We start from the raw sequence: 12798 nt of genomic DNA on the forward strand, positions 1-12798 counted from the left end.
CAGACTCTCGTTTATAGCGTATTGATTTGATCAGTTTTCATGTCAAAAGTAATAGCACCCAAAACTTTGGAAGTATATACCGTAAACTGGAATGTTCCAGTTTTTAACACATTTTTTGTAACCAGCTGTGGACACTGCGTGACGAACAAAGTAATTCTACTGGAAACAGTAGAACACATGTTTAACACTATTAAGCGTTTACCATGTGTGCTACTTTTGCCAGTGGAACCATGTATAGTATTTCACACAGTGTGTTCAAAACTGGGTCACTTCTGTGTAGAGTGTGCAGTTCAAACTCTACCAGTTCAGTCTAACTGTTCATTCGTTTGATACAGTTACAAATGTTAATGTATGAATTCTCTATAACTGTGCGCATAGTGTCTCATTCTTTTCTGTAAAAAAATGGTCGCCTCCAATGTTCAAAAGATATGTATTTTTGTATTGTCTTGTAAGTAACATAAACGGTAAGAAGTAATTCATTTAAATGTGCATGTATTTTTATTTACTTTTAGTAACATCGTGTCAGAAGTAATTCATTCAAGCGTGTGTGTATTTTTTTTATTTTCTGGTAAGTAATATAGTGTAAGAAGCAATAATTCATTTTAATGTATATGATTTTTGTACTTACTTGTAAGTAACATATTGCAAAATGTAATTCATTTAAATTTCTTTCTTTGATAAAGAGCTGCGTATTAGTCTCAAACACAAGTAATAGTCGTACTATAAAGTTCTGCTTAAGTATGATAGGCGACCTCTTCAGTTCCGTGTTTGTGCAAAAAGTATTTGTGCTTCAACGTTTCATTCAGATGCGATAGCTGCTGTATCCAACGGTACGCCAGTATTGCAGGATAGAAGAATTGTTTCAGCTCTAAGTGTACGTGCAAGAAAAAAATGTTTCCAAGATGAAAGATCGACACAAACTTCAAATTGACAGGGTTTTTTCTGCCCTTCATGTGAAACTTGTCAGACTTATTCGCTGCTTTTGTTGCGAATAAACTAATCAAATCAATACGCTATAAACGAGAGTCTGTAACATAACAATTATTTCATCTCAAAACTTTAGGAGCACAAGCATTTCATTGTACAACTAAGCTAAAAACACATGTTGTCTGTTCTGTCTGCCCGTCGGTCTGTTTGTCTATCTGTCCGTACATCCGTCTGTATTTTTGTCTGTCTTTTTGTCTGTCTGTCTGATTGTCCATATGTCTGCCTGTCTGTCTGTCTGTCTGTCTGTTCGTCTGTCTCTTACTATCTCTCCTCCTTTCAGATTTTCTTGCTTTCTTTGTGACGGGGGTTGATTATTGACTCCACACCAGATCCACAGAGAGAGAAGACGAACAGAACAACTTGACAAACCTCACACAGTTTCAATCCGCTTCCGCAACGCCGACGATGGGTGTGACAGTCTGGGTGTTAGCCTTACTTGGCTGTGTCGTTGTTGGTTCAAGCCTGGCGCAGATGGTACGTATACATAATTGTATAGTCCGCTACCTGCTTTGTCCCCACTCTCTCTCTTTCTCTCTCTCTCTCTCTGTCTACTGTATATTGTGGATTCGCTCACGTTCGTATATAACCTTAGTATTGAGCAGAACTTTTTTCCGTCTAAATTGAAAAGCGCCAAAGTCATACCCCTTCCCAAATGTAAAGATCTCTCAGACCCAAGTAATTTTAGACCCATTTCTTTGCTGCCTGTTTTGTCAAAACCATTAGAACGGCATGTGCACAAGCATCTTCTTGCTTACATAGAAGAACAAAATTTGTTCCATCAGTTTCAATCCGGTTTTCGGTCCAAGCATTCTTGCCACACAGCTCTTACGTCTCTCTGTGAAGCTTGGCTGTCAGCAATGAACAAGTCTGAAGTTACAGGAGCATTGTTTTTGGATTTTAAGAAAGCATTTGACTTAGTCGATCATTCCATATTGTTGAAAAAATTACACTATTATTTGAGAAACGATTCGGTCTGTGACTTCTTTAAATCGTATCTTGCTGACCGGACACAATATGTCACTCTACAATGCCAGAATTCGTCTACTGCACTAGTAAAACATGGCGTCCCTCAAGGGTCTGTATTGGGACCTATTCTCTTTTGTATTTACGTTAATGATTTGCCTTTACATGTATCGGATGATAAAGTCAAATGCGAGTTTTTTGCAGACGATTCGTCTATTCATACCAGTAACACCTCGTTGGAATCAGTAAATTCTTCCCTGAAGAACACTTTGGACGAAGTTGCGAAATGGTGCACATCAAATGCCATGATACTGCACCCAGAAAAAACTAAAAGCATTGTTATTACCACAAGACAAAAGCATCAGATAAGTCCTCTTAAATTACAACTGTCCTTAGGTACAACTCAAATACAGCAAGTTAAAGAACATCGCATACTTGGTGTAACTGTCGATGAAGAAATGAAATGGCAAACACACATAAGCAACATCTGCAAAGTGTTATCAAGGAATTTGTATTTGTTGTCAAAACTCAAACATTATGCGAAGTCTGAAACATTAAAAATGTTCGTTCATGCTCACATAATGCCTCATATTAATTTTGCTTCGACATTGTGGGATGGCTGCAGTGATGTTCACTTATTGAAACTCAATTCTTTGTACCGTCGTGCTGCAAAACTTATCATGTATGAATCGCACATGTCTACAGAAATGAAGTTAAACAGCCTTAATTTCCTTCCCCTAAAAACCCACCTTGCATACAATAAGGCTGTCTTTATGTATAAATTAGTTCATGGTGATGTGCCCAGTTATGTGCAATCCTATTTTACACATGTTACGAAGAGGTATGGGTCTCAAAATTTACTTCCTCCAATTCCTCGTATAGATCTTTATAAATCCAGCTTAGCTTTTTCAGGATCATCTCTGTGGAATTCTTTGCCAATAGAAATCAAACGATCCGCATCATTAAAGGCCTTTAAAAGGCAGTTGCACACACATTTGATCACACTATAAACTAGTTTCCATTGTGTACTCGGATAATGTATGCAATGCTCTTAAGTGTTTGTTTGTTTTTTAAATATTGTATATGTAGTTAATCTGAATGTGTAATCCCTCGTCCCCCTCCCCCTTCTTCTTGAAACTTTAGCTGCCTGTATACATGGCCCTGTTCGGCAATACATTGCTGTACTTTTTTAAGAAATGTAAAAAACATTTACGTTTGTTTGTATTTGGTTTTGTTTTATATGACTTTGTGAGTCCAATATTTTGTATGTTTATACTCGACCATTATTTTGATGTTTTATTAGTTTAATACTTTGATGAGGTATGTGCGCAGTCTTTGTTTTTGTTTACAATTATTCTCTGTATATGTTCCAAGGACAGGTTGGAAGATTAGGCTAAGCCTAAAACCTTTATCCTTATGTAATAAAGTTCTGAGTTCTGAGTTCTGAGTTCTGTCTCTGTCTCTGTCTCTCTCTCTCTCTCTCTCTCTCTCTCTCTCTCTCTCGCTCTCTCTTTCTCTCTCTCTGTCTCTCTCTCTCTCTCTCTCTCTCTCTCTCTCTCTCTCTCTCTCTCTCTCTCTCTCTCTCTCTCTCTCTCTCACTCTCTCTCTCTCTGTCTCTCTCTCTGTGACAACGTTCCAAAATTTAGAATTAATTAAAAAACAAGAAAGGTAAGTTGTTGGAACGTCTCTTATTGACAAAACAATACGTTTGAGTTATGTCGACCCAGCGGTCTGGTAAGTGCACAGACAAACAAACATTAATTAAAAAAAAGAAGACTAATTAGCTTGCGCCGCTGGGTCGACATATCTCTGACTGTAACGTATTGTTTTGTCAATAACAAACGTTCCAACAACTTACCTTTGTTGGTTTTTTTATTTTTCTCCGTCTTGTTTTTGATTTATTTGTTCTTTTATTTTTATTTTTATTCATTTAATGTTGTATTAATTTCAAATGTGTATATTTGTTTAAAATATTGATTGTGTTTTTGTTCCTGCAGATGTTGTTGTTGTTGTTGTTGTTGTTGTTGTTATTGTTGTTTTCTTCTTCTTCTCCTTCTCCTACTTCTCGTTTCTCTCCATTTTTAAACTACGTGTGTATTAATTAAAATCATCACGTATAATTTAACGCAATGAACATATGAATCATTGCTATTTTTTTTAATCATTACTCTTTAACTCTAACACTATCCGTTTAATCAAATTAATTACGATGCAATCAAAATGTGTACTATTTCATTCATCCACAAACAGATAACTGCTAACGTTCCAACATTCAGAATAAAAGAAACAAGAATTGTAGGTTATTGGAACGTTTAATTATTGACCAATCAAAACGTTACATTGACATCACGTGCAACCAGTGGTCTTTTTAGTAGGTAGACAGACAAACACTTATGATGAAAATAATGAACAAGCGAGATTGCATGAGATCGAGATTCAACGACGATTTTGAGATAAGTTCATTGTTTGTATCTCAAGTGATTGTCTGTCTTTTTGATTCGGTACTATTTCATTGTCATTTCTTCAAAGGGTGCCCCGCCACAGCCTCCATCTTTGTCGCCACGCCGCCATTTTTCTTGGAGACGTAACGTGAAAGACGAGCTTGTGCGAGAGAAAGCCTTCGCTGTGGAGAACCCGGATGTTCAGGTCGTGGCCTTGATATCCCGTGATGCAATGCTCGCAGAAGCCGGTAATTTCTTCGGGTCTGTCAGTGTCTATGACTTTTCTGCCCCGACACCAGTGAGTATGAGATGAGTCATTTGAGACATAAGACGTAAGACATAGACATAAGATTGTATTACAACCACATGCAGTACACAGGAATGTTGCTTGGCTTGAGTACATTCGATACATAATACATTCCAACACAAAACCAGAGTGCTCACCGAACTGCCCACACACACTCACTTACACCCACACGCACGCACTAACACACACACACACACACACACACACACACACACACACACACACACACACACACACACTCTCTCTCTCTCTCTCTCTCTTTCTCTACATTATACCGCATTATATATTTGATGGCTTGAATGTCAGTCTGTAGTCTGTTTTGCATTGTTTCTAAAAGGGGAAAAAAACATACTTAGGCCTAAAAAAAAAATAGGTGTGGTTACGGTAACCCGACCTACCCTATTTTTAGGGGCCGACCCTATAACTTTTTATTACATTTGTCAACGAGTGCAGAAAACGCAATGAAAGCAACAGCGCTAGAGTCGCACACTTATTTCCCTGTCAAGTAGGTTTAATTTGTACACATTAGAAAAAAAAAGTAAAAAAAAAAATGAGTGATTGCCTACCTTCCTACCCTATTTTTTTTTGGGGGGGGCTATGTTACCTTAACCACACTTTTTTTTTTTTTTTTTGCCTTAGCAGAGGGGTTGGGGTTGGGTGGGGAGCATAATTGGTAGACACCATGAGGAATGTCGCACTGACAATTAATAAATTAGTGTGAACTGCACTTTGTTGCAATTTTTTCTTTCTTTCTTTCTTTCTTTTCCTTCCTTTCTTTCTTTCTTTCTTTCTTTCTTACTTTCATTCTTTCTTTCTTTCTCAATTTTCTTCATTCTTTCTTGATTTTCGTATGTTTATGTCATCGTTGTTGACTGAGTGAGCAAGTTGTTTGTTGGTTCAGAAGAACACTTGTGCTTTCTTTATTTTCTTTCTTTCTTTCTTTCTTATTTTTCTTTTTTCTTTCTTGATTTAAAAAAAGTTTTTGTCATCGTCTTTGGACGAGTGAGTTAGTGGTTTGTTGGTTCACAAGAAGACGTTTCGTACTACAATGTAACGGTTTGGTGTGTCCGATCGTCGCCTGCTTCTTGCCTTAATGCTTCTTGTAAGACTTTGGTTTTAAATAGCGCATCTACTTTTTTAAACCTAACACCTGATTCCAATCCCCTGAAACATTAAAACTGATGACGTGTCTGTGACGTAATACGTATCACGTACTGATGCAGTTGGCAGCCATCAAGCCGTATTTTCAAGGACAACCATGCTTCTTGCTACCCCCGCCTGTGGATGACTTTAACTCCACGCTCGCTATGCTGATAGAGAGGAACGTGAGTATTATAGAGATTTCATGAAGCAGCCACGAAATGAGTGATTGGTGAGACAGAGAGAGGGGGGGAGAGAGAGAGGGAGAGAAAGAGAGAGAGAGAGAGAGAGAAACAGGGAGAGAGAGGGAGACAGACAGACAGACAGATAGATAGACTGACAGACAAACAGACAGACAGACAGACAGACAGAGACCGAGAGAGACAGAGTAAGGGAGAGACAGAAAAACATACATACAGATGGCCAGACATACTGGCAGTCAGAGAGAGCGTGTTTGTTTGGCTGGTTGGCATGTTGGTTGGTTTGTGATTCATAATCCTGACACAAAAGCATAGCACAGACAAGACTCTACGATTATCATTCTTCAGTTTCAACATCGATTCAAAATTCATTATGAGAAAATTAAACAAAGATTTGTTTCAATAAAACAACTGGGAACCTAAAACAATATGTGTCGATTTTAAACTAAAATCATTCCCATCTTCTTCTTCTTCTACGTTCGTGGGCTGAAACTCCCACGTACACTCGTGTTTTTTGCACGAGTGGAATTTTACGTGTATGACCGTTTTTACTCCGCCATTTAGGCAACCGTACGCCGCTTTCGGAGGAAAAATCATTCCCATCATCGACCCATAACTCTCGACTCACACCATACACAACAATACAATACAATACAATACAACTCAATACAATACGATACAACACAATACAATATAATACAATACAAGGCAACACAACACAACACAACAAAACACGATGCAATACAATCCTACTTCATTGTCTGATATTAGGTACACACACAAACTGTTCCTGATAAATAAAACTGTACCACGGCAATGATGACGTCAACAATGATGACGATAATTCGGTCGCTGAACTTTGTAAAACTGTATCACGACAATGATGACGTCAACAATGATGACGATAATTCGATCGCTGAACTTTGTAAATTCAATTCAATTCAATTCAATACAATGTGAGTCAAACAGAAATGTGTCTTTCAAAATATGTACCACGACAAGGATGACGTCAACAACAATGACGTTATTCCGATCACTGAACTTTGTAAATCTGTACCAAGACAATTATGACGTCAACAACAATGACGTCATTCCCATCGCTGTGTTTTGTTTTCGTGCAGGGCGGCCAGGTGAACGCAACAGGCCCCCACTTGGAGCTGACAGCGGGGGACTTCCCCATCACAAACAGAGAGCGCAGCCAGGTGTTTGCCACCAACCCCGTGCTCCTCCGTCTGTGCAGTCGTCAGCCCATCTTCAGATGCAACAACCCCGACCCGCGTGAGTAGTTCATGTGTGTGTGTGTGTGTGTGTGTGTGTGTGTGTGTGTGTGTGTGTGTGTGTGTGTCTGTGTCTGTGTGTGTGTATGTGTGTGTGTGTGTGTGTGTGTGTGTGTGTGTGTGTGTGTGTGTGTGAGAGAGAGAGATTTGATAAACAAAGGGAAGTAAGCACTCTTAATTAATGGAAGGGCGCTGGTTCTGAGCGAAGCTTAGTTCTCGAGATAGGTGTGACCAAATGACGTCACTTATACTTTCGTCATCGAAGATCTTTCGTATTTCAATCAGTGTCATTTCCCAGTTCTGTGTTCGTTTTGACTGATTTGACAAGTTGAGAAAACCAATGACATTTTATTTTTGCGAAGCAACTGAATATGACAAGAAAAGAAAGCGTGCAGAAGTATGTTTGGGTCCTGCCAGACTTTATGACCAACGATTTCTCCCTCGGAAGAAAATGAAGATGTCTGCTTTTCGTCTGCTTTGAAGGTAGGGAGATTTTACAGCGCACACGGTAAATTGCAAGTCGTAATGGACAAGAATGTTGTTATTTTTCTTTCTTCGAAGTACCGTAGATTTGTTCTTGGCCATATGTTTGAGCTGTGCATTGTTATATTATGGGAAATACACGTTTGAACGCAAATTCGCAAAGAAATGTTGATCATTTGCTCCGTAACTGCAACATCGATTTGCCATAACAAAAACTGCTGGCTCAATATGCGGAAACAGTCTGGTAGTGTCATATTTTTTAAACGGATTTGGAAGAGTTGCTCATAATTTACATAGCACTCCGGCCCTGTTCTTTTTTTCGTCACACCCAAAACCGTTATTTGTTTTGGGCGACGCAGCATTATCTTGTGTGTCTCCCAGATTCACAAATTAGAATGATGTTTGTCTCGGTGAATTCTACGTATCAGCAGAAGAAAATGAATCGTTAGAGTCACCTGAGAAACAATGGGAAGTAAGCGCTTTAAATGCATATGACCTGTGTAATAGAGTAAGTGAGAGTTATTCGGAACAGTTCTCCTGGCACATGAGAGAATAAATAACAAGCGTTGAAATGAACAAGCGACTTTCGAAAAGAAGACTTTTTGTTGCATTTTTTTTAAATCTCGAGGGCTAGTTATAAGTTATTTCCAGCAAGCTTCTTAATGAATGAATGAAAATAGCCTTTAGCTTTTATTTTCTTCGATTTGTTGAAGGTGGTCCATATTAGGGGACTCGCACATACTTTGAGATTTTGCTATTATTTTTTGTTTGCAGTAGAAACTCGGGGTCAACACTGCTAAAATGTAACAAATACGGTTTTAGCTGTCATATATAGCAATTTTTGTGTGATTAAAGCTTTGGCTGTGGACAGAAACGAGTCCGTTTTAGGCGGCAAATTTAGAGTGAACGCTGCCAAAAGTGAAAAAAAGAGAAAAAGCCTAACGGTTTTGAGATTTCTGTTTCTGCAACTATTTTGACATGTGCAAGTTATCCAGAGAGGGTGAATACAGCGAATAAAACTTTTTTGAGCGCTCTAGTGCCGTTAGTTTGTCAGAACAGAAGGTGGTCCATATTAAGAGCCGGTCCATATTAGGAGCCCTTCCCCTACAATATATTACCTTACTGGGAGAATGCAAGTTTCCAGTACAAAGGACTTAACATTTCTTACATACTGCTTGACTAAAATCTTTACAAACATTGACTATATTCTATACAAGAAACACTAAAGGGTAAAAGGAGAAACAGAATCCGTTAGTCGCCTCTTACGACATGCTGGGGAGCATCGGGTAAATTCTTCCCCCTAACCCGCGGGGGGTAGTCTTAAAATGGGGGTTGGTTTACAAAGGTTATGAACAGAAAATCCGAGAAAGCAGGGTCTAATAGGGAGGAAGTCTTAAGTTAGGGGGTCTTAAAAGGGGGGGGGGTCCTCTATATTTCATGTTCATTATTTCGCGAGTCTTTACTGCATCCTAAAATAGACATATATATTTTTACTCCAAAAATGTGTTCAGAAATAATAGAAAATTGGTTTATGCAAATTAGGTCTTATGTTGGCATGATTCGCCGAGACCAGCTCGACCCGTCTTGGTTGACGTGTTTGGGCCAGCCATGTAATGTTGCGTCGCCCAAAACAAATAACGGGGCCGAAGTGCTATGTTGATTATGAGCAGTTCTTCCACACCCATTTAAAATATGACACTACCAGCATGTTTCCGCATATTGAGCCAGCATTTTTTGTTTTGGCAAATCGATCGACGTTGCAGTTCCGGAGCAAATGATCAACATTTCTTTGCGAATTTGTGTTCAAACGTGTTTTTCCCATAATATAACGATGCACAAGTCGAAAATATGGCCAAGAACAAATCTATGGTACTTCGAAGAAAGAAGAATAACAAACTTCTTGTCCAATACGACTTGCAATTTACCGTGAGCGCTGTAAAATCTCCCTACCTTCAAAGCAGACGAAAAGCAGACATCTTCATTTACTTCCAAGGGAGAAATCGTTGGTCATAAAGTCTTGCAGGACCTAAACATACTTCTGCACGCTTTCTTTTCTTTTCACATTCAGTTGCTTCGCAAAAATGAAGTGTCCTTAGTTTTCTCAACTTTTCAAGTCAGTCAAAACGACCGCAGAACACAGAACTGGGAAATGACACTGATTGCCATACGAAATATCTCCGATGACGAAAGTATAAATGACGTCATCTGGTCACACCTATCTCGAGAACTAGGCTTAAGCGTTGCTCAGAACCAGCGCCCTTCCATCAATGTGTAAGTAGACCAGACGATGACTGAGTCCAGATTTTCAGTGTCGATCTTTGAGTTTCAGGCTGACTTAATGTTTTGATATTGCTTGACGCGACTGATTTTTATATTTAGTCAAGTTTTGACTAAATATTTTAACATCGAGGGGGGAATCGAGACGAGGGTCGTGGTGTATGTGCGTGTGTGTGTGTGTGTGTGTGTGTGTGTGTGTGTAGAGCGATTCAGACTAAACTACTGGACCGATCTTTATGAAATTTGACATGAGAGTTCCTGGGTATGAAATCCCCGAACGTTTTTTTCATTTTTTTGATAAATGTCTTTGATGACGTCATATCCGGCTTTTCGTGAAAGTTGAGGCGGCACTGTCACGCCCTCATTTTTCAACCAAATTGGTTGAAATTTTGGTCAAGTAATCTTCGACGAAGCCCGGACTTCGGTATTGCATTTCAGCTTGGTGGCTTAAAAATTAATTAATGACTTTGGTCATTAAAAATCTGAAAATTGTAAAAAAAAAAAAATTTTATAAAACGATCCAAATTTACGTTCATCTTATTCTCCATCATTTTCTGATTCCAAAAACATATAAATATGTTATATTTGGATTAAAAACAAGCTCTGAAAATTAAATATATAAAAATTATTATCAAAATTAAATTGTTGAAATCAATTTAAAAACACTTTCATCTTATTCCTTGTCGGTTCCTGATTCCAAAAACATATAGATATGATATGTTTGGATTAAAAACACGCTCAGAAAGTTAAAACAAAGAGAGGTACAGAAAAGCGTGCTATTCTTCTTAGCGCAACTACTACCCCGCTCTTCTTGTCAATTTCACTGCCTTTGCCATGAGCGGTCGACTGACGATGCTACGAGTATACGGTCTTGCTGAAAAATGGCATTGCGTTCAGTTTCATTCTGTGAGTTCGACAGCTACTTGACTAAATGTTGTATTTTCGCCTTACGCGACTTGTTATTTACTTCCAGTTGCCTATGACCCCTACCTTGCAACGGAATCGGAGCAGCTGACGTTTTCTGTACTGACGTTAGAAGGTAGCGCCACCCTCACCTTTACCTGGGAAGCTCTGACGCGATAGGCCATATGACGTCACGATGATGTCATGCAGTCATTTAGCTTGCGACCTACTTACGTGTCATTTCACTTAAATCCATGTCTACGCTTACAATCTATGTACCAAATTCAATCATTGTGTACGACGTGATTACTCAATGTCCACAGTCCTTGTCCATATAGGAATGATTTTCTAGATGATATTGACAATTGTCCTATTTCATAATTGCAAGCTGAATAAACAATGTTCAGAAACCTTCTGCTGTCATGGAATGTGTTACAAGGGGAAAATGTGACTAACTTTCAAACCCAGAAAGAACACAATATGCATAGTGGCAGAGCCCAAAAATGGGGGAGCTTGGACCACACACACACACACACACACACACACACACACACACACACACCGTCACACTCACACACACGTATGCACGCATACACACACACACACACACACACACACACACACACACACACACACTGTCATGAAGTGGTATATGAAGTTAGAGAAGTTACTTTTACTAATACGTGCTCTGCCCTATCTATTTCAACTGACTCTTTCACTCAAACTCAATACACTTCACACACAGAAATTTGAGGATACAGATTTATCCTCACAAAAAAGCAATACACATTCTTCATGTCAATAACAAAAATACAAATTACCACTCACCACTCACCACTCACAGTTCAATACTATTGTGATCACTTAATACACGTGATTCCATAGTATAGCAATCTTACTTATCCATACTATCTTAATATTATGTTATTACAATATAATCTTCTAGTGGCCACAAGAGAGGATTTAGACAGACACTCACGACTTATCCATACTATCTTAATATTATGTTATTACAATATAATCTTCTATAGTGGCCACAAGAGAGGATTTAGACAGACACTCACGACTTATCCATACTATCTTAATATTATGTTATTACAATATAATCTTCTAGTGGCCACAAGAGAGGATTTAGACAGACACTCACGACTTCGTAGTCACTCATTCCTGCAGTCCTCTACACACTCCTGTGCAACTGTGATCCTTGCCGATACCGTTATCCAAATCCCAAGTTCCTCCTCGAGGATACGCTATTTCACCTTTAGTGAAAGGTACTGGATCGTCTCAACGTCCAGTTTTTGATGGGGACTCCACCGTCACTTCCACCCTCTCCGATGTGGACTCCTGTTCCAGACATCGCCAACGAATTCATCTCCAGTGTGGGCACCATCCCCCGGACGCTGTCATGGAAACTCCTTAAGAATAACACAAGTCTTATTGTAGCGTAGGGTGTGATATTCAACAAACCTGTCTAAAACATTCTCACCCTACCCACTTCACGAATCGCTTCTCGATTATTTTAAGATCTTTTATTGATGATTACAAATATTGGCTCGTTCTTTTTACGTATGTTCGTTCGTAGTCAATTCATCGACTACTTGTTTTCCTTTTATCTCCGTTTCATTATCAGATCACATGTAGTCACTTATCGTTCTGTCCTCGCTCATGCGAAGCCATTAGAGTTGAACAATCTCTCGAATGCGTGAATACGCTGTCGCAACTCGAGCTTGTTTGCATTGTCTGAGGACCGTGCGGGACGTCGTACATCCAACAGGTTACGACGTGAGGCTGGTAATACCGGCAATCGGGACCGCAGTTCT

The 12798-nt window shown here is 39.1% G+C and overlaps 1 protein-coding gene across 1 annotated transcript; it reads left to right on the forward strand.

The window, feature by feature from the left end:
• Window positions 1-1295: 1295 nt before the first annotated feature.
• Window positions 1296-11380, forward strand: LOC138977357 (uncharacterized). Its single transcript, XM_070350257.1, has 5 exons — window positions 1296-1461; window positions 4480-4689; window positions 5922-6023; window positions 7160-7316; window positions 11049-11380. Exons 1-5 carry the CDS (start codon window positions 1393-1395, stop codon window positions 11156-11158), a joined length of 648 nt encoding a protein of 215 aa, XP_070206358.1. The 5' UTR covers window positions 1296-1392; the 3' UTR covers window positions 11159-11380.
• Window positions 11381-12798: the final 1418 nt, after the last annotated feature.

The sequence above is a fragment of the Littorina saxatilis genome, linkage group LG9 (assembly GCF_037325665.1).
Source record: "Littorina saxatilis isolate snail1 linkage group LG9, US_GU_Lsax_2.0, whole genome shotgun sequence".
In the NCBI taxonomy this organism is placed as follows: domain Eukaryota; kingdom Metazoa; phylum Mollusca; class Gastropoda; order Littorinimorpha; family Littorinidae; genus Littorina; species Littorina saxatilis.

What these genes read in the sequence shown, in the direction of transcription:
- LOC138977357 (XM_070350257.1), top strand. Translation starts at nt 1,393, where the DNA reads ATGGGTGTGACAGTCTGGGTGTTAGCCTTACTTGGCTGTGTCGTTGTT. An exon ending in GTTCAAGCCTGGCGCAGATG is followed by an intron (nt 1,462 to 4,479) that starts GTACGTATACAT and finishes ATTTCTTCAAAG; the next exon opens with GGTGCCCCGCCACAGCCTCC. An exon ending in ATGCAACAACCCCGACCCGC is followed by an intron (nt 7,317 to 11,048) that starts GTGAGTAGTTCA and finishes ATTTACTTCCAG; the next exon opens with TTGCCTATGACCCCTACCTT.